At 37.6% G+C, this 27,495-nt stretch overlaps 1 protein-coding gene across 1 annotated transcript in view; it reads right to left on the reverse strand.

Moving 5' to 3' along the window:
* The window catches only part of LOC137274300 (serine-rich adhesin for platelets-like), a 192,464-nt gene that overhangs the window by 159,546 nt on the left and 5,423 nt on the right, over positions 1-27,495 (reverse strand). The window contains exon 2 of the mRNA XM_067807435.1: positions 14,020-14,165. Coding sequence (XP_067663536.1) covers positions 14,020-14,165 — 146 coding nt within the window. The remainder of the gene's footprint in view (positions 1-14,019; positions 14,166-27,495) is intronic.

Genomic DNA, 27,495 nt, shown 5'->3' on the forward strand with positions numbered 1-27,495 from the left:
TCATTGCGGTGAAAGGCCGTAATAGGTGGTGAAGAAAAGGTTTTGTTGCAGATTTCTGAACCGCTCAGTACATGCCAGCATTTCTGGATGATGCGTTTGAGCTCTAGGTTCATGGGATTGTAGTTGCAAACTAGCACTGGTTTCGAATGTGAGAATGGTACTTTCGTCCCGGGGTGGAGAAGTTCTCTTCTATATTTCAAATCTGACTTTTGTTTGTTTTGCTGTATAACGGGGTAAGTCGAGGTAAGTCTCTACCTTTTTTTTCCTATAAACTTAGGACATTCTTAGCATGAAGGGGCAGCAACTCCCAAACTGTAACACAGACTTAAGACAGTCTTGGCGCTAAGGTTGTTTTGTACAGTGGCACCCTGAAGTCCATTCCTTCTTGGAGCAATATCAGTAGTTGCTGCCACTTCATTATACAACAATGAAGGTCAAGGCTTCATTCCCAAAAGTCTGGGGTCAGTTAGAGCTTATTGAGCAACCTTGAGTGTATGCATTGCCTCTACTTCATCAGCCTTCTACAAAAAACATGTGTCCAATACAAATCTCTCCATACCAGACAAAATATCCAAGGCTGCGGGGAAAACAATGTGGCTTAGGGACTGTGGGACAGACTAGTTATTTCATGATTTACATAAATCTGACATGTTAATGAACATGGAGAAAATGTTTCAAATGGTTACATTTTTGTGAGAAAAGTGTGAGTTGGCTTGATGTCATTTTGAATGTTCTTTTCAGTTACATTAAGGAAAGTTAGCTAAATATGAATGTAATACCACTTAGATCCTAATCACGGCAAACAAAAGTTTCCAAAAATAGATCATTGGATCCTAGCCTGTCTGTGGGAGGTAACTCTGCAGAGAAACGTACTTGCAACACCTAGACCATCCTTGACATCAAGCAAATATATCAGACAGCAACAATACAACAGCATTGCTTTAAGTTTTTGCATCCAGAACTCCACAAACATACAAGTATTCATTTTTGGATTTAGAGTATGCCATGTTGAATGCTTTATTAACTAAGACAGAGATTTCTGAAGCCAGAACACTGATTGGCTGATTAGAAACTTCACAGGACATGACCTCCTATGAAGTTGTCCTCAGGCCTTGGTTTGAGAGGTATCATATCTGAGCAAAAGATCTTAATGATATTGCTTTTGCTGTGTAAGATGAACAAATGGTTCGATAATCCTTGTGAAGTTGGCAAGCTTCATTGCCTGAGCAATGATTCCAGTGGCACATTACATAAATATAGCACCAATGATGCCTTTCACTAAGGAATGATTACCACACTGAATATATACAAACTAAGTTTGGGACACATTAAACTTAAAATATGTACACATCCACTTACCTTTATTTCAACATCAAATGAGTCAGTCTTGTTCACGGTTATTTGAATAACAACATCAATGAGCAAACATTTACATCCAGTATGGAGTGAGTAAGTATGGTTTTCCACTTCTTTTAGCATTCCTGCAATAGCATGTCAGGTCACTGAACATATGGGCTTCACACATTCTACCCATGTAGGGAATTGTGACCGTGCCAATGCTTTTACCACTGGGCTAAGCCAGTGCCCTTGTTTATCTGGTGTGAATATAGTTTTAAGCTACAATTGTCAATATTCCAGACATGGTATGTAAATACATCGTAATCAAGACTGGACTAGAGAATCCAGAGATCTACAGCATCAGCTTTGATCTACGCAACTGAGATAACATGACACCTGTCAACCAAGTCAGTGAGTCTGACCATCCGATCCCATTATTCGTTTCTAACAACAAGCAAGGGTTTCTGAAGACCAAACCTAACCAGACCTTCATGAGTCTATAAACCTGGAAGTTAAACACATATGAACTATATGACAGACAAACAAACAGTCACTTCTTCGTAGCCTGATATAATGTGTAGAATGTCAGTGCAAAAGAATATCCGGCCTTGACTATCCTCAGAAACAAGTTAAGTATTACGCACTTAATATTTAGAAGTTTTGCCATTCAGGACAGCAGCATGTTAACCAGACAATGTCAGTGTGATCTTGATGTTTACCATGGGTATTTTCAATACATAAATTGTTCAAACAATTTTCTGTTGCTTATAAAATATATGAGTTTCAACAGTTTCACCATGAAACTGGGATTATAAACTAAAGTCCTCCCCTCTGGAAACCATTTACCAGTATATGATGTGCACGTATATTTGTGTCACATACATGATACACACAGAGATTTATACTCACATGACTCGTTAATACCAGCTGCAGTAAGTTCTTGTCATAATATGTTCTCCTGTGGTTAGGTAACTACATGTACACTTTGTAATTCTTCTTAAAATCATCAGCAGTATGGCTCAACAACAAACATTCCTACAACAAAACAGCAGGTTCAAGTTTCACCATCAACTACCAACTAATGGTCTTGCTACATTTCCCTGGCTCATGAAGGCCAAGATCGATGTTGACCTATAATCAATATATTCTCGGCCATCAAATCAGCTGATACACAAGGACTTCCTCCTTTGAAGGCTGGTGTCAGAAAACCTGTCCACGGTCACAGTGACTGCATCACTGATTACTGCCCTCGGGGCAACTTCAACTACCGTTACCTTGTCAGGCATTTGACATTTGGAGATGTTTCATCCCAGATAGGAGATATATATCTGGGAATAAAGTAATTCATATATCAGAAAAACACATTTGCAGACCATTATCAGTTTTCATGTTGGGTGGTTTAATCATTCAATGACAAAAAATTAAGGTGGTCAAGAGAGTCAGTAAGTGAATGTAGTTTTATGCCAGTTTAAGCAATGTTTGAGCAATATCAAGCCAGGGGACTCCAAAAATGGGCTTCACACACTGTACCCATGTGGGTAATCGAACCTGGGTCTATATGTGATGGGCAAATGCTTTAACCAATAAGAGACCATCCTACACGTTTGTGACATTGCAGTAATTAACAGGTGTAGGTTTTAGTTCAGTTTTAATTTTTATTTATTTGTTTGTTTTCTAACGCCACACTCAGCAATAGTCGTGCTATATAATGGTGGTTTGTAATTATCATGTCTGGAACAAACAATCCAGTGACTGACATGAAAACATGGATACAGGTAGTTAGATGACACGCATCAACATGTCACCAAGTCTGACCATTTGAAGTTCATCTCACTACAAGCATGGGTTGTGGAAGACCAGTTATAACCCAAATCTGAGATGGATTCATATTGATTCATATACATTGCTGACTCCAAGAACATGTGACCTCATATGACATAGAATCTGGTTTCTTGGCAACTACGTATTGAGGTAAGTCTGTTTATCAGTATCCATGGTGACTGAACGAGCTGAGCACAAATTACCTCTCGACAATGTTCGTCTGACCTGAACGTTCACATATTAGCCATATTAACATGCCCAAGCAGCATCAGTTACTTGTTAAATATTACATCAGACAGGGAATCCAATCAGAATGTGCTACAGTTCATATTGCAAACCATTCAACTTAGACAGAATGTGTTTTTGGTCACTTACTCATTACATACATTGGTTTTAGTTAAAAGGCAAGACCACACAAATTCGAAAATCTCAAGCATGACTTCACATATTCTTATTTTTAATTCCAAGTTCAAAATATCACTATCGTTATGTCACAATGAAGTGATTCTTTGGCTGACAAGCAACACTAACCACAAGGCCACTCCATGGCTGTCTATAACTCTTCAACATTGTTAATACATTCCCCTATCATCTGTTCAGTGCCCTGCTCCACAAAGGGATTGCAGTTCTAAGATGATTGTAACCCCAATACTCTTTAACATAAACTTAAGACAATAATAGCTCTAAGATCACTTTGAGAAACTGGGCCCTATCTTCCATGAGTGAGTGAGTGAGATCAGTTTTACCCCACTTTTAGCAGTACTCCAGCAATATCACTGTGGGGACACCAGGAATGGGCTTCACATATTAAGCCCATGTGGGAAAACGATCCCAGGTCTTTGGCCTGATGAGGGGACAATTTAACCACAAGGGTACTAATGCTGGTGACCGGAGGGACTGATATACATCAGCTTCGTGAATGGTCCCCAGAGCAGGATTTTCATCAACCTTTCGGCTGCTGCACAACAGTTTTAGCTGTTAGTCATAATTCACAGATAAGCACCGAGTTACACTATGGTACCATTAATATACTTTAGAAGTCTTGTCCACAATTATGTGTTTACCTCACAGAACAATAGACACAACTGTTGGATAAGCACAGCCCTGGGCGAGTCAGATTCTGTTTTACACTTTTTCAGAGTGACAGTTATTAATCAGATGTTATCTCTAAGGTTTTACAATCATGAATGAATGCATATCACGAAGCCATTTACCAGTGAATGTCAGACACAATGACCACCTGGAACATGAAGGCAATTGTCCACAAATCTACCACCCCCTCCCCAACAACACAAACCCTCTATTCATACCTAATCTATACCTCATTGGTGAGTGTCAACACTCTGCTTCGAGGCTATGACAGAAGATACTCTCTATCAACATCGTCCAGTTGCATCCAGTGAATACATATTGTCCCACTCAAACATTGATAATACTGCCTTAAGACAGACAAAAGACCGCTTCACTGAGTGATAAATGTGTTCCATTGAAAACATAAGAAAGACGATCCCAAACATATGTTGTTGAACGTTCAGTTTCACATATACAATGAGCCTCCAGAATCACTTGTGTTCACCAGCAGATTTATGTTCATACTTACACACTGAACCAATATTGGGCCGTGAAGAGAAGGGGTAGACTTGGTCTTCTGCAATTCATGCTTGTCATAAAAGGTGACTTAAACACAATTGAAATGTCAGGCTCGCTGGCTTGGTTGACACATGACATCATATCCTAAATGTGTAGATCAATGCTCATGCTGTTAAGCACTGGATTATCTGATCTGGATAAATTACAGACCATACAGATGGAATATTGCTGAATGTAACGTTAAACAACAAACCAACCAGCCAAGCCCATATTGGCAAAACACTTGTCAGTGATGAGACTATTACCTAATACCTGATGAGTCATTATCTTATTTGAGTCCCAGGACAATTGATGTTCCATTTAACACAAAAAAGACACCTTACCTTAATGTTTTAACAATTTAACATGTTCAGTGGTTTTGATGAGACTAATGAGTGCACCAGATTCAAGAATCAAGATTGGCCCTGACCCATTATATATTCTTTGGCAAATTTGTTTTCAGCATACATACCCTGTTGAAGGATGTTACAAAATTACTACATTATCTAACACATGGCTGTATGAAGTTTCATTAAAAAAAGTGGTTTCAACATCTTTACCTGCCATAGTCTTTTAAAATAGAAATAAATCCTGTGTGAATTTATTGCTTTTCTTTCATTTAGTATTACTGCGCTTTATCTATTTTAAGGCATCTCAAACAAGAAAATAACTAGTGATTGAAAAAGGCGAGTTTGATGTCACCTTTTACAAATACTCCCGAGATGGGGACAGGTCCACAGGCTTCAAACACTGTATCCATCAGGACCATCAAACAAGGTCTTTAGCATAACAAGACAGTACCAAAAACACATGGTTACACTGGAAACAACTCAGTTCTGATTGTTGCTTCTAGAAAGCACCTTCATGAATAACTCACATGCAGGAGAGTTTAAACCATAACTACATGAACATTTGTATATCCTAAGAAGCTAATCCCTGACAGAGACACGATGTCCAGTGTCCTCAATGGTCACTGTCTCCTTGGCACCTTACATCAATGTGCACCAAACTGACCCTAAATCATGCTTAACATGCAGCACTTTTGATGAAAAAAAAAATAACAATGCCAAATATGAATAATATCAGACAAACAAGACTTAAACGCTGAAACATCCCTACAAACAGGACTTGGTCAGCCGCCAGGAGATTGTCAACACAAGTCTGAACTTGAAAAGAAACTGTGGGATCCACACCTGATGTCCATGTCGCCGCAGAAGGGATGACAAGGGATGAGGTTGAGGAGGTGTTTGTCAAGGATCAAAGTCTTGGACATTGATGTGATCACCTGCCCAATGCTCATGGTCAGGCATGTTGTTAGGGGAGGTAACTCTTCACTAAACATTTTTGGCATTGATGACATTGAGGAAATGTTTATCATATTAAAGGTGTGATATGAATATACCATGGTGCCAAATATGGCAAAAATATAGAGTGTACAGGTGCAATGTTAAGTTAGAAATTTCGTTTTTGGACTCTCTTCATTCTTGCCATGTCATTTGTGAGTTTAATTTTGCTTGAATAAAGTTGGTGACATTTGTCACTTAAGAAAGAAGATGCCACTTAAAGTAGAAATAAGTCATTTGTTCAGTATAAAAACATATTCTTTGTATGAAAAACAGAATTTCACATCTTTCATTCCACATTTTCATTCAACATGTATTTTCATTTGTTTTCACTTTCCTATGATGAAAACACATAATTCCAAACAGTAAATCTGTAAAATTCTCTAACACTGAATACATAACTACTTTCCCAAAATGAGTTCACACATTTCCCCCAGAGAATAAATGGACACCTTCCCCACTATGAATAAATGGACCCCTTCCTGGCAGTGAATAAATGGACACTTCCCCACAAAGAAAAAATGGGACACTTCCCCACAAAGAAAAAATGGGACACTTCCCCACAAAGAATAAATGGATACATAGATACCTTCCTTCCACATATAGCTCCCTAATAATGTATAAGATAATGTTGTTTATGTGGCATAAGTCATAACATAATCAGAATTGCCAAGACGTTGAAAGGTGACCTTGACCTTGAGTGTGATCACAGGTAACGGCATGTTACCGAGACATTCAACAAGTGGTACAGAGAGATTATTTCAACGATGGTCAAAAGGAAACTAATCTGTCTAAACAAGGCGATTAGACGAGCGAGACATGTTGTCACGGCAACAGTCATTTGGAAGACTGGACAAGTATTATGTTTCAATCAACACAACAAACAACATATAGGCAAACATGATACTGAGGATCTTCCACATTATGCAAATTGTGTACTAACCCAAAGCCAAGTTTCCATATCATTAGAAGTGTTCCCATCCCAATGCTCAGATTCAATATTTTTAAAGTGCGTTCCATCTGAAAGCCAATGTTTCCTGATTATGTAAAGTGTTCTCACATACCAATGCTCAAAATCCATATGTAAGTGTGTCACATCCCCTCATCAACACTAAATATTTGCTGTATACAAAACATCGATTGGATCAAATCTGCACTTGAGGGCTTTGCCTCTTTGAAATCATGTATATTATGCTCATCATAGCTAAGACTTAACCAGTTAACCAGTTGGCTATATTGACTGAATTCCAGCTTGACGAATTTAGAAACAATATTTCTGATGTTTCAGTAAGTATTCATATTTCTTTGTAAGAATTCATGTGCATGATGAATGCACAACATCTGCATGAGCTATGATCTAAGCAAGGTGCAATTCAAGACTCAACAACAGAGGTGCCCTGTTCTCGTTTTGTACTTCGCAGTAGTACCTGGTAACACATAAACTAGAAAGAAAGAAGAAGAAGAAAGGAAACTAAAATACTGTAATACCCTCTTACAATGTTCCCATGCATTGCCCAGTGGAACCTTTCACTGGCCACAATCAAGTTCAAATGCCAAAACTGAAACACCACTGAAAGTTGTGAAGTTTAACTTTTTCATGTGAGCCAAACCCCTGAAGGTTTAAAATTTACCCACTCCTTTAAAAACCACAAAAGCTATCACAATCTATTGAAATATATTTGCTGACTCAGCAATTCATACATTGTTGAATATCAAAGAGAAACCTGATCCTTTGGACTAGATAATCATGGTTCACATCACTTCATAAACCTCATCAAAAGAAATGGATGACAAGAGTTTAAACATATCAAGCTCTAACTCAACCCTTTCTGCATGGTGAAACTGTTTCTTATCAGTCACATGACATCACTTACTTGGCAAATATACCGGAACACCAATCTTATGGAATCGCCATACTCTCACGAAAACCAATTATTTCTGATTTCATGTTGCATGGAATTCAATGGGAAATGCAAGGAGCTGGTCATTGACAGTCAGACGATATTGCTATGGAACATGAAGAGGGTGTCTAATAGAGCGATGCAATCACCAAAGCATGATGGTATACACAATATGTTGAGACTTTAGTACTCAAGACACCCGATCACTGGTGTGGAATAAACGCAGAGGAGGGGCAGCTTTCATGCCTTCAAACACCCTTCAGTGTCGGAGGTCATCAGGACGTGCCTGGAAGCCAGTCTTTCACAATACGCCATGCTATGATCAGATCATGATCTCAAGTCCGACATAACCCTTCTGTGTCCGAACAGTTTGAATTAGTCTGTGAGTACAACCTAAAAGTTTGACAATGAGAAACTTGATAGACATCAAGGCTGAACTGACAAGCTGAAATATTTCAAATATCTAATGATATTCTGAAGTGTGAGCTAAATGTACTGACAGAGTGAGTTTAGTTTTAGGCTGCTTTTAGCATTATTCCACCAATATCACGATGAGGGCACCAGAAATGGGCTTCAAACATTAGACCCCAAATTGGGGAATTGAAACTAGATTTTCAATGTGACAAGAAAAGAATCGCAATTGAATACTTGTTAACAATACAGTAATGTTTATGAACAATATTTTAATTTAACAAAGTTTTTTTAATTCATGACAAACCTAGCATCGTAAGACTGTATTGTGAATTCTATCTGAGATATTTCTTACCCATTGTACATTTGTTCAGAAAACATTACATGTAAAGTAATGAATATACCATGATTTTTATTGTTTGAAAAATACACTGACACAATCTATTTTTTCTACAGATTTCGGTCAGTGAATTGAATCAGAACCTATTGTGTTTATTCCTTCCACAAGTTATCAAATTTATCCTCATGATTTTTTCCACACAGTTCACAATGTGATGGCATTTCCCTCTAAGAAAGTGGCACAAATTAGTGTAGAGCATTACACACACTTAGCAGATTTGACTTTTGAGGTTTTCAAATAGGACAGACATGTAATGGCTTGTGAGTTCGTTCTGGCATATATTTAGAATGTACACAGCAGAGTATTTGTAAGAATTTTAGCAATGTTGTGCAAGGTGAGAAAGTAAACGTGGCAGACACATTATAGAACCGATTTTCTTCCGTCTGTGGTTTGTGACAGATTTCTGACTGACAAAAAACCAAAATGATTTTACCTTGTGTTGAAACATAGACCTACCCTGGTCATAACTGTTTTGTAATAATTATTGGCTCAGCAATCCCATGTAGGTAAAAATCAAGCAGACCTTTTCTCAGACAGGACATGCTTCAGAGATAAACTTCAATAAAAGTAACTCAGGACACGACACTGAATAATGGTTTAAAAATAACGGGATATAAATCAATACTTCCTGTCCAACTTTTCAACATCTGTTTTATAAAGTTGCTGCATATTTGTTGCTTGCAAACTACTGCCCTGTTGTACACAGTGTAGGTGTTGGCAGGGACAGCCTTAGCAACACAGCTGCAGGTGCAGTAACTACATCAACCATAATCATACGTGTCAGACGGGAAGTCCTTGCAATGACACATCATCACTGTCTTGAGAAGAAGACTTCATCCTCCCAAAAGCAGCAGACAATTCATTCTGTTCTGTTAGACGAGAGCAAATTAGGTGATTTTGAAAATTTGTTTCAGGGAGCACTGCTGCCAGAAATATTTAAGACTGCTTGTATATAATCATGTTTGGACCAGAGTGAGTTAGTGAATTGGGTACTATGACACTTTAGTAATATTCAAGCTATATCACGCCTGGGGACATCAAAAACAGGCTTCACACATTGTGCCCATGTGGGGAATTGAAGACAGGTCCTCAGCATGAAGACTGAACACTTTAAACACTAGGCTACCCCAACACCCCAGTTTGGGCCAGACAAACCTTTGGTAATAAGAACATCCGACTGAGTCTGGGAAAGGAGACAAAAAACATTGAACCAGACTGAGTCTCCCCTGCAAAACACTTCAAGCAACTTACTAACATGGTTTCCAGAGAGTATCTTTTTGTTTTAAACAACATCACAAAAGTCATGTATGAGAATATGAACACTTTGTACCCATACTGGACACTGGACTGTCTGGTGCAGATTCAAATATTTACAGATTGCTGCCAAAAAGATGGGATTTTGCTGGATGCACTGTTAAACAACTAACTAACCAATCATGGACATGGCAAGTTGTACAATAGACGGACAGACTAGTGACATTTTGTGACATTCAAGACAAGACACACACAAGGATTGATGGAGCTACATTCCCAGGTACATGCAGCAGACGGGCACAGTGCGCACCTCGGTCCAGCCTCAAAGTCGAAGAGAGGTAGTAGGGAAAAATGTCATTGTAAAGGGGGGTTACAGACTGGGGTTATAGTCAGCATTACTTACAGGCTGATGACTTTATTTGATCATTTCTAGTTTCACTGTATACCTATCAACATATCTGTGATCTAGTATGCTGTTTAGTGCCTTTATGACACTTCTAAGTATAAGACCATACCGTGTAGTTCTGATTTCAATTATATTCCACGTCATTAAATTTTTATTCAAGTATATTTCAGAAGTGTGTTTGTGAAATGATCAGCTGATATTGCATCATCTCATGCAAGAAGAATTCTCCCCCAAACTGCCCTTCAATATCCATGTAACATTCAGGTTGGTTATAGTTCTTGAAACAATGGAGTGGATTGTTTGACCAGGAAATGTCTCGCAGTCAAACATACGTGTGTGTCAGTTACACATCTCCTCTGGCGCTGACACTGCGCACACAGGCAAGCTTTAATCAAGACAACACTACCTCCACTTACCAAACACTGACAAATACACAGTACTACAGCTGGGGTTTACTTGCTATCTCCAAACTAATCACAACTCAACACAAGAGAGGACTGTTGTAATTTTACATGTCTACACAGCTGTCATGGCAGAGTAATCATATATCAGGGTACATCAAAAGCAATGATATAATGATGTATATCATTGATTTGAATGATATACCTGTCATTCACAAAATAATCAACCTTGAGAATGGGTTTAAATTAACAATATTCCTGCTGTATTACAACAGGAACCACCAGAAAATAATGACATAATTACTGCCGCCACCGGCTCATGAGAACAGCTATGCTTATGACAATCTTTAACCAAAGGCAGGCATGGTTTTCTTGGACAAGGAGGTGGCAGTCTGGAACACAAGCTAAAACACCAAACATGGAATAAATAATCCTTAAAACTGTTTCCATGGTGATTGTGCTTCACATATTGTAAACATAACCAAACAAGTTATGTGTGTTGTACTACGTTCATCCATACTTGTAACAATTCAATATGCATGAATGATAAAAGCTATCAATAGGAGGTTGTTCATCTCCGACAAGTGGAGACATGCAATAGAGGGATATTTTATGAGAGCTTAACTAACTTTCATGACATCCAGTTTGATGGTGCTCTTCACTTGATCTTGGTCATGAATAAGCCACAGATTTTATGAGAGCTTATAATGTTAGAATGAAAATGAACCATTTGATTATATATAAAAGTTTCACATGACTAGGTGATCAAATCCAGAATGATATTTTACCCTTCAAATGATAGCATGCATGGATAGAAAAAGGCTTCAAATGAAAACGTGATCACAAATAAAGTAAATGAAAAATAAAAACTTAAATCTTGAGCAATTCACCCCCAAATCAAAAAAGCAAAACAAACAAAAGATGTTAACAAGGAACAATGATGACAAATCTCAATGTAGGAACATCAAGAAATAATGAAAAAAATATTTCTCTGACAAACAATCTTTATCCTTTAACATTAACACAAGGGAAGCATATGAAAATTTCTACTCTGCAATATGAAAGAAACAGGCTTCAAAAAGTTGTTAGAGAAAAAATCATAGCTTTCCTACATTGAACAACAATCAGAAAACTGTCACCCAATTCTGACCAAAGGAACACAAACAGCCATGGGTGGCTTACCTTTGACGTGACCTCAGATCCTAGCGACAAGAATTAAGGAAAATATGCATGAGTTGATGTAAAGAAGATTTCATGGCAATAACATTTTTTTCTCAGTATTTTGCAAAGCATGTCTGGAAAACAGAGAGTACATCCTGATGAAACTGCAACAGTTGGTGTCCATTAACAACTGCTGATTCTCAAGTATTTTCAATTTTATCTAACTCTGAACTTCCGCATATACAAAAATGATTAGGGTTGCATGAAGTAAATACGACTGAAACGTAAGTCATAATGTATTGATACAAAATTTCACTGTTTCACTGACCAACATTTGTTGTTCACCTGGGGCCCCTTTCACAAAGTTCTCGTAAGCCTAAGGTCTCGTAACTTTTCTCGTAGCATTGCTACTTCCTATGTTACAGTATAGGAGATACGAATGTTACGAGAAAAGTTACGAGATCTTAGGCTTACGAGAGCTTTGTGAAACGGGGCCCTGTACTTTTTGACAGCTCACTAAATAAGGAATCCCAATTTTCATGAAAGAGGATATTGCAGGATACATTATAACTAAAACAGGAGATTATTCCGTCTCTATACATTGTATCAATATACATTGTGTCAATATACATTGTGTCAGTATAAGAACATTGACTGTTCTGTGTGTGTGTGTATGTTATGAAACACACTCTGTAAATTGCTTCTGAAGTTAATGTAAATGATCATGTATGTCACATTTCACCAACCTAGTGGTAGCATCTTGTTCATATACGAAACAGCCACTAACCATATATACATAGAGGTTGAGCCTTACAGTTCTCTGTGCACCACACACAAGAAAATACATGATTTGATATCACTTGAGAATTGATAAGAGCTGAAAAAGTGTTGTGCATGTGTTGTGGATTATTTCTCTGTGCAAAATATGTCATTCTAGGCAATACCAAGAATAGGGTGTATATATACTGAACAACAAAAGAAATGCATGTCTGGCCTTTTGTCAATTTTTCAAACAGAAGGCATAAACATGATCACTTACATTTATGAGATATCATTTTTTCAAAACTTGTGTTTCTTTTGCCGTTAAGTTTAGTAAGCTCATGTCGGAAATGAAACTCAAACATTCGTTGACATGAAGAAAACTACTAATCACTGGGCTATCCCACCATCTGTGAATACATCCCCTCTGTGAATACATCCCCATCTGTGAATACATACCCATCTGTGAATACATCCTTATCTGTGAATACATTCCCATCTGTGAATACATCCCTATCTGTGAATACACCCCCATCTGTGAATACATCCTTATATGTGAATACATCCCTCTGTGAATACATCTCCATCTGTGAATACATCCCCATCTGTGAATACATCCTTATCTGTGAATACATCCTTATCTGTGAATACATCCCTCTCTGTGAATACATCCCTATCTGTGAATACATCCCCATCTGTGAATACATCCCCATCTGTGAATACATCCCTCTCTGTGAATACATCTCCATCTGTGAATACATCCCCATCTGTGAATACATCCTTATCTGTGAATACATCCCTCTCTGTGAATACATCTCCATCTGTGAATACATCCCCATCTGTGAATACATCCCCATCTGTGAATACATCCCCATCTGTGAATACATCCTTATCTGTGAATACATCCTTATCTGTGAATACATCCCTCTCTGTGAATACATCTCCATCTGTGAATACATCCCCATCTGTGAATACATCCCTCTCTGTGAATACATCCTTATCTGTGAATACATCCCTATCTGTGAATACATCCCCATCTGTGAATACATCCCCATCTGTGAATACATCCCTTGTATGGTAACTGTAACACTAGTCCAGCGTCTGATTTCATGACAATAAGTGCGAATGTTCAATGGCTTATACTTTCATGTAATTGGTTCCGTCTGTGGCAACCATAGTTACTGAACTTACTTACCTCCAGACTTTGAGAGTGAGAGTGCGGAAGGCGCTCTCTATTAACTGCCTTGCTTCCTCGGAGGTAGAACATGGTATTCCGTTAATACTCAACAAAATGTCTCCGTTTTCCAAAGAAGAGGAGCAAGCTTTGCTGGAACTCTCAATCTGAAATATAATGATGATTTGAGTGAGTGAGTTAAGTTTTACATTGTTTTCTGCAATATTTCAGAAATATCAGAGACCTCAGAAAATGGCCTCATTGTACTCATATTTGGAATCAAACCCAGGTCTTCAGTGTAATGAGTGAGAGAATGAGTTTAGCTTTTGGCAATATTCCAGCAATATCACACCATGGGACACAAGAATGGGTTTCACACATTGTACCCACGTGGGAAATCTTACATGTTGGTGACTTTGTAGAGACCAGCAAGCATGACCAGTGTATTAAACATATCCTAGCAACAGAAACTAAAACATGCTAAAAAAACACTTAAAGAACACCTGAATTGCTTATATTACTACAGTTAGCCAATCATGCCATGACAGATTAGCAAGAGTAATGAGAAAGAATAATGTGTTCTCTAACTTCTTGGGAGTAGAGGTACATATATCACTTTGGTTACTTGTCATTTTGTCAAGGGACACAACTCTACACTTACAAGTACATTACTTGTACAATGCAGTCTTCTGTATTTCACCAAAACTTGAAATTCATATCATCATTGCATCCTTGATCATATAGAGGATATGACCTCCATTCATTTGTTTGCTTGTTTGTTCATTGCCTTATACCACACTCAGCAATATTCCAGCTATATGGCAGCAGTCTATAGATGATCAAGTCTGGACTAGACAATCCAGTGATCAACAGCATGAGCATCAATCTATGTAAATGGGATACAGTGACATGTGTCAACCAAGTCAATGAGCCTGGCCAGCTGATCCAGTTAGGGCCTTGCACAAATATGGTTTGCTGAGGACTAGGTGAAAACTGGATTTTCTCCGTTGGTACCTTACTTTTTGATAACCATGATAGCATCCTGGATCCACTAGATAACATAGCTTCATGTGAATTTTGTACTATATTATTGATAAGAAATATGGGAGAATAGCATGAGTTCAGAAAGAAAGCACTAATTAGCATCGATCCAGGGTATACAATTCAACGCAATAGAACAGCAACAGAATACCCTGAAGGAATGATTTTTACACTACTTTTAGCAATGTACCAACAGTGAAGAGTTCCACACACTGTACCTATGATCATTACCGATACCTGAAAGGAGACTTTCAACATGATAACCGAACATTTTACCCACTAAGTAAGTGTATCTATTTTAGCTTTCAGCAATATTCCAACAATATCATTGTGTGATTGTCATTGCCCACTAAGATATCCCCAGACCCTAATACACTCAATATCTGAGCATTAATGTTACTTTCAACCATTATTTAACATTTCAATTGAAATATATTTAAAAATGACATGCAAGACAGGATACAAAGTAGACACTGGTGGATCATAATCTTTAGAGTTGATTCATCACATTTACTTAAAACAATGTTTGGGTCTCCATGATCTATACAAATCAACAATTTATTTATCGCTCGCAGCTATGATATGACTTCCTCTGAATTCAACAGAGTAGTACGATTAATACATTTCAAAGAATCATGGCAGCCATCCCCTAAATAATGTGGGGCATTCTATGATATTATCTGGTAACCATAATGTATGTCCAGCAGGGTGTGACACTCTAAGCCCTCTAGCAGGATAAAAAGAAAATACTTCCGACCTCCCACTTCCTCTTCATACAAATCCATTCTAGATTGCATACAAACCCATAACAGGATAGAGGACATGCTTAATCCAGAAACAGGTTTAGTGGACACACTCCTTCCTCTGAACAATCAGAGGGACTGAGGCATGAACCCAAGTAATCCCTCAAACACTGACCCTGCTTGCAGTAAAATGATAAACTGAACATAGTCAAACTTGGGTCAATACTATGGTCCACTCTCATGTTGCTCAAATCTACGCTCACCCTCCTCAAATACAGGTTCATAAAGTTAAATTCTATGCTCAAAATGCTCAAATCCACAATATATCACTAAAATCCATTGCCATAATACTCAAATTCACACTCAGGCTGCACAAGTCCATGCTCATCATGCTCAAATCCACACTCATCCTTCTCAAACTCACACTCATCATGTTCAAATTCACACTAATCCTGCTCAAATCTACACATATTCTTCTCAAACTCGCACTCATCCTCAAATTCACACTAAACCTGCTCCAATCCATGTTCATAAAGGTTAATTTTTGCTCATCTTGCTCAAATCCATATCCATGATGAATAAAAGAAAAACATTCACTCATGCTCAGCAAGAAATTAGTTGCTGTTAAAATGAATAAAACAGGAGCATGCATACTGGGTTAATGCCACAGCATCTTTCCTACTTTCAATCACAACTTAGATTCAAGGTATGAAAAAACTCAAATACAGTTAGTACAAGGTTTCACAGACACTTTATGTTATTTGTTGCTTATGAAATGGTGCACACAATGGCCTCAGTTTCATGCCAAGGACCCCCCATCACTGACTGTCTTTCAAGTAGAAAGGCTCAGGTAAATCCCTGTTATTGTTGGGTATATAACTATAGGCTGGTGGATAGACAGTGTGATACTATTTATTACAGCGTGCTCCTGTCTGGACGAGACATGCAAGAAATGATTTATATATCTCAGGTGATACAAGGATGACTCATGATACATATGTTGATAAGAAGCTGGCATATGAATCGACTGCTTAAATAGCAGATGATATGTGGACTGGAAAGTAGCATCAGGATGATTCTGGGGTTTGTTATCAACTTGATTTAGTGACTGCAAGAATGTAAAATCACAAATATTGCTCTGATATATAAAATTCTTCTGCTGACATGAATTCATCCTCCTGATTGGTATTTTCATGTGATGAATTCTGCCTTAATGGTACTTGATTAATGAAATGTGTTTAGTATTTAGCATTCTACTTTGATATGGGGCCATCATGTAAAAAATTTAATTTAATTTTAACATGAACAACTTTATACAGCTAGCCTATTTCAAGCATACAGGCTCTTGGCCAAATATTTTAATCCTAATCCTAATCAAGGCAGGGAGACCAAATATTGTGACAGAAGTCATTACTAATAAACCAGGTTTGGGGGCAGTCACATCGAAACTGACATTTTGTAATAATACATAAATATGATGGAGCACTTTTGTATTTTGGAGAGGCTTTTAAAATGTACGAGGAAATGGGAAGGGCAAAGAAACTTTAACAATAAACAAATGAACATGCAGGTCCTCTCCTTATTACAATAAAAAGTAAGTATAACTGAACTATATACACTATGGCAGTCAGAAACGACAGACTGTAATCAATGTCGCTTCAATTACTACTCCCCAGCTGCTCCAACATTGCAAGTATCTGGTGGACAATCTGCATAGAAATCACTGGAATGTTGGACCTGCATAAACAACCATCTGTCTCCAGAAGCTCTACACATTCCATGCACAATGCACTCAGAGTTGGGTATAATCCTGATTTTCAAAATGGCCGTTATGGCTACCATCTTGAACATGGTGAATGAAAAATCCAAACCTTTTGATTGAATTCACTTGATATAAATATGAATTTCTATTATTAGTGAAAGTAGGAAAAGGTCAAAGCAGTGTTAATAATGTAACTTCATGCATGAAGAGGTACAAAACTTTTATCCAAGGAAAAGACACAGTCTGACATAGGACCTTGTAGATGTCACAGATTTGAGGAAAACTGTATAGACTTGTGAAAATGTGTTTTTATATATACATGGGTTTTTTTTACTCTGAGCAGTCATCAGGTTCACAGGTCAGAATATATGATAATCTCCCTCCTGCTTCAACGAGGCTGTGATGTAATTTGGTGGATAAAGAAATCCCCCATCCTTCCATCTCATGTAATCACAGGTGATAGAGGAACACATTGTACGCGTAAGCATATAATACAAATACTGCTTGAATTTTATAAATGGGTTATATTCCACTGTAACACGTACATTAAAAGACACAAAAGAATTAGCTTTCTTGAATGCAAAAGAACACAAAAGATACATTTCATACCTCAGATCCATTTTGATCTCAACATGTCAGCAAAAATCAACAAACATTAAGACATTCTCTACACCTGCCTCTTGTCTGCCTGTCACAAAGGAGCAGTCTGTTACACAGGCTTGTATGTGTCTTTGGCCTAGGTGGATTTAAACAGCATACACACTCATCTCACAAATGTGCCTAAAAACTGAAAACTCCCCCTGAATAATCCTGTGAACCAGAAAAATTAACAAATTGAAAAACATTTACTCCGCTGCTTTTTTTCGAACTGAAATCAACATGCATTGGTTGGTGTCACTTGCTGTCATCTTCGTGGACACAAGAAAGGGGGCTTTATTGTTGACTTAAATTCAGAAGTGCGGCATTTGTTGGATTTTATCTTGGGCGTTGAATGACATTCCGAGGGTGTTTGGAGATTTATAAATCACATTTTACACCATGTATTCTCTAGATAGAGTTAACCATGTGATCCTTGTCAGAAGTTTGTGGATCGTATTTAATGGGGCAAAGGACAAGCTGTTCCTCAAAAGAAAATTGAAAATGGATTAGGAAGACAATAACACTAAATCTGTTAAGGATCTGCGAAAATATGTTTCAATACAAATAAAGTGAATTGTTCAAATTAGCTTTCACATGTAACAAAATATTGAAATGCTGTGTGAGTGATCTTCAAAACTTAGGACACAGTGTCCTTGGAAACACAGCAGTAACATATGAAATATCAACTATTCATAGCCCCTTAATGTTTCAGAGAAAAACAATTTTATGTTCCCTGATTGGAATATTCTTGGAATAAACCCACTATGGACTGTCAAAATTGTGATTGCGTTTCTTAACAAAATAGAAATATCAGTTAAATAATGTACATTAAACATGCAATTTACAACTGACATAGTTAATAAATAATAAACTTAATAAACTTGGCAGTGTAAATCATATGAGGCCTTTTTCACATTTTTATGTGAGTAAAAGGGACAATAAACTACATCTTATCATTTGGATAAGTCCCATGTACATTCACCTGAGCATAAGACTCACTGAGATGTGTATCCTATAACAGCCAATGATAGAGTGGCAGAGTCATCCAAGGTGGTGAGGTTAACTGTGCAAGGCAAGATACTTTAGAAGTGGGAGACAGGGTTGAATAAATTGTAAGATGCATCCATAGATGTCCATATTTGACAGCACCATCAGTGGGACATGCATCTTTGGACATCTATACATCTATACTCATGTTTGGCAGTTCCATCAGTGGAACACAGATCTATGTCAATGTTTGACAGTTGAACCAGTGGAACATACATCTTTTTCTATGTATGGCAGTTCCATCAGTGGAACATACATCTTTTTCTATGTATGGCAGTTCCATCAGGGGAACATACATCTATGTCAATGTTTGGCAGATCCATCAGGGGAACATACATGTATGTCTATGTTTGACAGTTCCATCAGAGGAACATACATCTATGTCTATGTTTTGCAGTTCCATCAGAGGAACATGCATCTATGTCTATGTTTGGCAGTTCCATCAGAGAAACATACATCTATGTGTATGTTTGGCAGATCCATCAGAGGAACATGCATCTATGTCAATGTTTGGCAGTTCCAAAAGTGTAACACACACTTATGTCAATGTTCGGCAGATGCACTATCTTTCATCACTGCTCACAACACCACATCAACCTTGGAAGATCTATGTAGGGACGACGTGGCAATTGTAAGCAGATGTCTGAAAGCAAACATTGCACACAAACACAGCACTGGTTACAAACATTGTTAACTGTGCAGTCCCAGGCAATCCCCCAGTCAACATCTATTAGGAATCCACATTGCCAGACAGAGAGTATGCCAAGCTGGTCGGGCCAAGAATGCCCCATCATCCTCGACAAAACAAAAACAGTATTCTGCGACAGTTGACCAGTGATCAGCAGGGAATTAGGAGAAGCATGATAAAGTTAACATTGGGAGGACGCTTCCATGTGAACATACCACACAGTCCTATTTCACATGCAGGCTCTTAATTAGGAAAACAGTGAGGGCAGCCAGCTATGAAGTCTGTGTCACAATGCTCAATGCACAATGCTCTACTACAAGTTGTAGCCAACAATGACAAGATGACAGTATCTTGTATGTCATCTCTCACAGTCACACACAATGTGCGAGTCTCATTTTACACCTCATCTTTTTCCAATCATATCATGGTGTTTTTGCTTGAGGGGGATGAAAGCCTGAATTAGGCAGATCTTACTACAGAAATGGGGGTGAAAAAGCAAAATCATCAGAGCATATAAGTCATATCCTCACAATTGGTCATGTTGATGAGTATATTGCTGGATAATAGACCTGTGAGGATATATAGTAGTATCAATAATCAGGATACGTTTTGGGATGATAAATATATTGATACCTTTTATATGTATTGTTGACCTTAAAATTGTTAATATTCATTAGAAATTGATGGTTATGTCAATTTCTAATGTTACAGTTACTTGATATCTTGTGTCTACATCAATTTCTGAGTGAGTGAGTGAGTGAATATGGTTTTATGCCATTTTTAGCAACATTCCTTCAATTCCAGGGATGCCAGAAAATGGGCTTCACACATTGTACCCATGTAGTTTATTGACCTGGGGTTTGGGCATAATGAGAGGACACTTTAACCACTAGTCTACCCCCACCAACCTTCATATCTACATGAAGAGATGAATAGATCCACAACATCTGTTTGCATGAGCAAATGCATGGATCCAAACTGACATTTGTCTGTGTCAGTAAACTTACAGAAATTCTGCAAGGGTGAGAATTACCAGCATGTATCTCTTTGAGGAATTACAGCACCAGTAGGTTAACTGATAACTATATTTCAGCAATTCACCAACATCACATCATAGCACTATTGGGCAATCCCTTGCCATAGACACCTGACCATAACACCTACCAACAAACATATTAACACCATACCCAGATAAATTTGCCACAGGATACCTATATCATGTACTGTGAGAAATCACATACTGAACTATATTACATATAATGAGGAAACAGTTCTAACTTTCAGTACAAAAACTTTTATTACTAAACAGTTACAATTATCTTTATATAAATTATTCCACATATGTGTTCTATCAGAAAATGAATACAGGCCCAAATGTACAAAATTATTATTCACTATGCAAATGCAATGTAAACGATATCTAACTTTCTGACATAACAAAACCCACCTGTCGCTGCATTACACATCACAGCTCCATATTTGTCAACTAGGAATCTTAGACCATGATTCATATAATCTAAAACATGATTCAGCACATTTCTATTTCACACAATTCCTTAGCATGATAGCATCACAGACAGGTCCCCTCGATCGTAGCATTCTCAGCACTGACCCTTTCAGTCCAACCACCTATCAGGCCAGCTGGCACAGCACAACCTAACATTATGTGCACAACTTTCTATGGATAGGATTAACATTCCGATGCTATAAAACCTTTTTCTGTGAAAGCAGTTATGACATGGTGGGAAGAGGGTATTTAGATTGTCAACACTTCCACATGACGGCTGTCAGTTGTTTAGCTTGAAACACATTCTCTCCTCATCATTTTGAAACACAACACTGAAAACTCAGTCTTAAGTCAGACCAATTACGTTTTTTGTTTTACATAATTTTGTCCTCAGAAAACCTAAGGGCAGGGTGTGAACAATGACCCAGTAAAAGCAAAAACCCACATGAGTTTACTTGTTAACCCTTTTGGTTTGTTCATATCAACCAAAAATAAGCTGAATGAGTTTAGGTTTCACACTGATTTTAACAGTACTTCACTTATATTTCATTTACATTATGATTTTATTTTTTGAGCAAGGAAAATTAAGTAGGCCTACAAATTTTTTTTATTTTTGCAAAAAATAAGACCGGTCTATACACAAAACAACAAATATAATGGGTCTGGCCTTAGGTAAAAGACATAAACTGAGTCAGAGTGAAAGAAAAATGTTACAAAGAGCACTTCCCCCTGGACTGCCTATGACAACTAAAACTGTTTTTTTACTCTTACAAGTTTGAAATATGCCATTACCAAACATTTTATGAACATGATGAACTCTATCACTGTTAAAAGGTGTTAACTTTTTATAGCCCATTTCCTCTAGAGAAGACTTTTTTAGAAAGATACATTTTATATATATATATATATATCTTCTTAGAAAACTTTACCTGATTTACACTGATTATTTGTAAGAACATGGAAGATATTTTCTTCTGCATGAACAAAATATATTTGTGTGAGAGCAAATATGATTTTGTGTCACTTTCAGCAATATTCAAGCAATATGGTTGGTACAAGAAAACGCCAGCCAAGTAGGAGACTCAAGCTCAAGCATTCGGTGTGCTGGGCAAACACCACATCTACTGGGTTACCATCTGCATGTAAAGATTTGACAAACGTTTTCCCCAGTGACATTACAAATCCTTCAATGCAGTGTTCTTTATCACTAATTGTCCATGGTCAAGGTCAAGGTGCTTTACCACCTCAATTAAAAACATATTGTCTTATCAGGCCAGATCAATTTTATTTATTGCCTTTTTTACAGATATTTGTCACAGAAACCTAAAGGTAGGAGGGGAAGAGAAATCACCAGTCAAATGTATGACCCACACGAGTTTCCACGTTCACTCTTTTGGTTTGTTTACAGTCAAACCCCATTTATCGAGACAGAAAGGCAGGGTTTCCGGATATATGGGGTTAGAGTAAACAGGGTTTGACTGTACATCTAAAACAAAAACATGAGTAAGTTTAGGTTTCACACTGAGTATCTCAGTGTTTCAAGAGTATCTCATTTATATCACAGACAAATTTGGATATTATTTATTGAGCTGGGAAAAGTCAATATCTGTTCTTTTATTCCTGAAGAAATATGACCGGCAAGTCCGTAAAACAAGAAGTAAAATTGGTCTCGCCTCACAGGAAAAGAAAATCCACACAGGACACAATCAGTCTTCAGCTGTCAGTAAATAATCGAGTCTGGACAAGAAAATCCAGTGATCAACAGCAAGAACATTGATCTTCACAACAGGGATAAGATAACATGTGTCGACCAAGTCAGCAAGCCTAGCCATGTGATCCTGTTAGTTGCCTCTGAAGATCAACATGATCAATGCTAACCCAGATCTTCATGGGTTTGAGTAAATTTGCCATGTACTGAAATGACTCATATGAAACTCGTATACTTGGTAGCTGTGACAAAAAATGTAGTTAAAGTCTCGTTCAAGATCACTGCACTTACACCAATTTGTATACATGAGTATTTCTGCCTGTACTAGGTGTCAAATGTACTACCCACTCAAGTCCTATCGATAGAGTGTCTGGCAGTGAAGCAAATCTCACAATTACAACAAAATGGACCAATGCATAATATGACTCATATAAATGTTATTATTCTTGTTATTTGTCTGCTGATTGTAAAGGCAAGTAAGCAATGGAAACAATTTTATGTAGCAGTTAGTTTGAAAAGTGTAGTTTCCAGCACTGAAGTAACTTGTCACATGAAGCAAGCTGAAATGGGGCTAATGTCGCACAGGAATATTTTGCTCATATGATGACATACATATATTTGTACATGTGGCTACCTGCACTAGCCCAGATTTAACCTGGTTTTATTGTGCCAGCTCCCTGAGATACCATGCTGCATTGAAGTATGAATACCCCTCTTAGACACATTATACTGACTTGAAGACGACCAGTCCTTGTTGTACCCACTACTGCTATGGGGAAACAAGTACCATATCTTAATGTCTTTTAGTATGAAGCATCCAAGGATTGACTCCATGACCTTCCACTTTCCCCACTGCACCACGGAGGTAGTCTCTAACTTGTCAGAGATTAACACCCTCAAACAACATCAACAATATTCTTTTCATCCTTTTCATTTCACCAACCTCCAATACCTCAGAAACAAATTCATAACAGACTTTGAATTTTGCAAGCTAGTTCAAACATTGCTGGAAAACAATCAGCATTACAGTTATAACAGGCCTGAGTAAAAAAACAACCATGCAGAAGCTTTTCAAGAAGACAAACGAAAGAACCGTGAGTGTGAGCATGACCACACTTTAGGGATACCTTATTTGCCAGACGTGAGTCAGTTGACATAACAATTAGCTATGTCACAGTCCGGGGCTGACCTTACCTATCATTCACAGTCATTGTGGTCAGCTGCTAACTGACCCTGTATCAACACTTAACCCAGTGTTTGGCTGGCTTCATCAGGACAGAAAGAGTTATTGTGATGTACCATCGTAATACAGCTTTTGTCTGTTGGCACGATATTTCTACTTTATTGCTTATGCAGCAATCTGTAATATTCTTACAAATGATGTCAAACCAATGACGTCAGAATGTAACATCTCTCGGGATCAGATAAACTGGTGATTCACATTTTGAGCATGATGTGGGAAATATGACATGAAATCAACCAATCAGCAGTTATCTTGTGTATTGATATTCGTTTTATTACTCTCTGTGTCAGGGCCATTCACTTGAGGGAACAGTTTCTTGTACATCAGACCTGAAGTGAAGTCATCGTGGTCAATAGACTGAGTGTATTTATACCAATAAACAAGAGCTTACATGACACCTGATACTCATGCAAATATCCCACCATATCCCAAGTCTGTTAGTTTAAAGTTAAACCTATACCGAGGGCTAAACGAGTTGCAGGCTGTTTACAGGTGTCATTATTTTCTGGCAAGAAAATGTTTCAGGCAAAGCAGTAAATATTTCAGGCAAAGCAGTAAATATTTCAGGCAAAGCAGTAAATGGTTTTTGGCCAGCAAATGTGTCAGGTGGCCAAGCGCTTCAGACAAGTTTCAGCCATATTTTAGAAAAATGACTAGTTTTAGTAAATGTTTCACACTAGTAAATACTTCAGGGTAATGACTGTATAAAGTGAGTTTGTTGTGTGAGGCTGTATTCAGCCTATTCCAGCATAATGACTGCAGTTTAGGGTAGCAAACATGTTAGACAAGTAAATATCTCAGAACAGTATATGTTTCAGGTAAGTAAATGTTTCATGCCAAAGAATGTTTCAGGTTAAATCTAGCAAACGTAAGAATGACTGCACTGGCCTCTTATTCTTGGTCAGAACATTACTTTGCTATCAACATGATCTTAATGTCCACTGGCTGAAACTATCAGAACATCATGGTCAAGCCATGACTTCCTCCCCTCACAAGATGTCACATCCAAGTGAAGGACAATGGAGCTAATAACATTTGACAGGAACATGTGACCAGAGTTCACCATGACCTTCAACATGGACATGACGGACGACTACACGCTGTCAATGGACCTTACACAGAGGTAGACATTTGTTTCGGGACAAAAGCCTTCATGCAGCCACAGGTACAATCGAGCAATGAGACCACTCACTGTTACAGAATGGCCTCTTTAAAGGAAGAGTCTGTTCTCAGATATAAAAGGATGATAAAAGAGCCACAATTTGAAGTCTTCAAGACAGTAAAACCTTTCTTAAACACAAACATCTTGTAAAACCTGATAGGCAAGTTATTGATCAAGGGAGATAATGTTCTGGTATCTGTTTGGTTCTGATTAAAATCGGGGCATGATAGATCTTGTTTCAATGGCAAGGTTTACATTTCAGCACTAATGAGCACATTGGGAGAAAAAAACAGAACAACTTTATTCTTGGTTTTGCATTCAGACATTTAGACAGGAAACGTCTTTGTTTAACAACAACTTAATTCTTCGCATGACATTTCAGGGTTTTTTCTTGCCCTTTGTTAGTTGAATACTGAGTTAACTAAACACCAACACATCTGTTATAACTGAAGTAGTAAAATGTTGGTAATTTTTTCATGCCTACTGGTTATAGGTCATTGCTGAATCAGCATTTGGCTTCACCAAAAATTGAAATAGATATAAATTCATTTATAGTGTCAGGTGTCAGCTTAATTAGTCAGAAAAAAGTAAAGCATATCAGTTTTAACAACTGTTGCTACAGTAATCTTTATAAGACCAGGTATTGGATTTATTTGCTGGACAGTGAAGAGATAAAAGGATTATTTTATTTGTTATGCAGTGAAGAGCTGGAACATTTTTTACTGTGGCAGACAGCACAAGTTTTCCTGAAATTAAAGATCTGGATCACAGTATTACAATATATCACTGTGTGTTGCAATTTAAGGCCGATAAGACATTCACATCAATAATACAGCTGAACCACAGCAGATTACAAACTTACCTGTCAGTGATTGGCCTATCCTACTGTGAGAGTGAGAGAGTTTAATTTTACATTGCCTTTAGAAAAATGCCAGCAATATTACAGGTGGGGCTCACACATATACTCATGTAGGGATTTGAACCCTGGCATGACAAGCAAATGCTTTAACCACTAGGCTACCTCATAACACCTCCTACTGTTACACTGGCACAAAATTTAATTAAACACTTCATTAAATGTAATCTGCCTCATATAATTGTTTTGTCTTCCAATTGCAAAACCCATTAGGAATGAGTTGATGACCCAAGTAAGAAATATGGCTGACCCATTAACAGTAGAAAATGTCCACCCATCTCTTTAAACTCATTTCATCTGCAACAGTCAAATTCCACCTCTGCTCTTTCCATATCCCAGTCGCCTGACATTATTCAGTACATGACAATTCAACCTTCCTGAACATGACATACTACTAGCATCCCTCTTCCAACTCATTGGGTCAGAAGTTAAATTTTGATAACTTATAAGTTTCACAATTTCAAGTGAGTGAGTGAGTGAGTGAGTGAGTGAGTGAGTGAGTGAGTGAGTGAGTGAGTGAGTGAGTGAGAGGTTTCATGCTGGTTTGAGCATTATTCATTAATATGGAAATTTGTAATCAAGTACCTATTCAATTTGAAAGCTTAGTGACAGTCAAAAACATACAAGACTTCAGGAATGTTGATGAACTGTTTAATTTATTTATTAGCTATTTTAACTGAATTTGTTAATAAATATTTCACGTTTTACAAACTCTTGGCTTTGTACTAAATAAATTAAAAAACATAACTCAGAAAAGTTATAGATGACAAAATATCAAAAACAAATATTCATTAGTACACAGTTCCTAAATATAGTGTCAGTCAGGTCATTGGGACCTTAAAACTACATTATTTACACCTTGGGTGAAACAGTGCACATCTCAAATTCTAAAATTATCACAAAAAAACAAAACACAAAAATTACCAATAGACAACATTTCCAAGGAGTCGGCATGTCAACAACAAGGTGTTGATTTTCAGCAACATTCATAGGTAGCCTATGAAGTCCTATTGGAGGAAAACGCCTCCCCTAGTTTCGAGC

The sequence above is a fragment of the Haliotis asinina genome, chromosome 2 (assembly GCF_037392515.1).
Source record: "Haliotis asinina isolate JCU_RB_2024 chromosome 2, JCU_Hal_asi_v2, whole genome shotgun sequence".
In the NCBI taxonomy this organism is placed as follows: Eukaryota; Metazoa; Mollusca; class Gastropoda; order Lepetellida; family Haliotidae; genus Haliotis; species Haliotis asinina.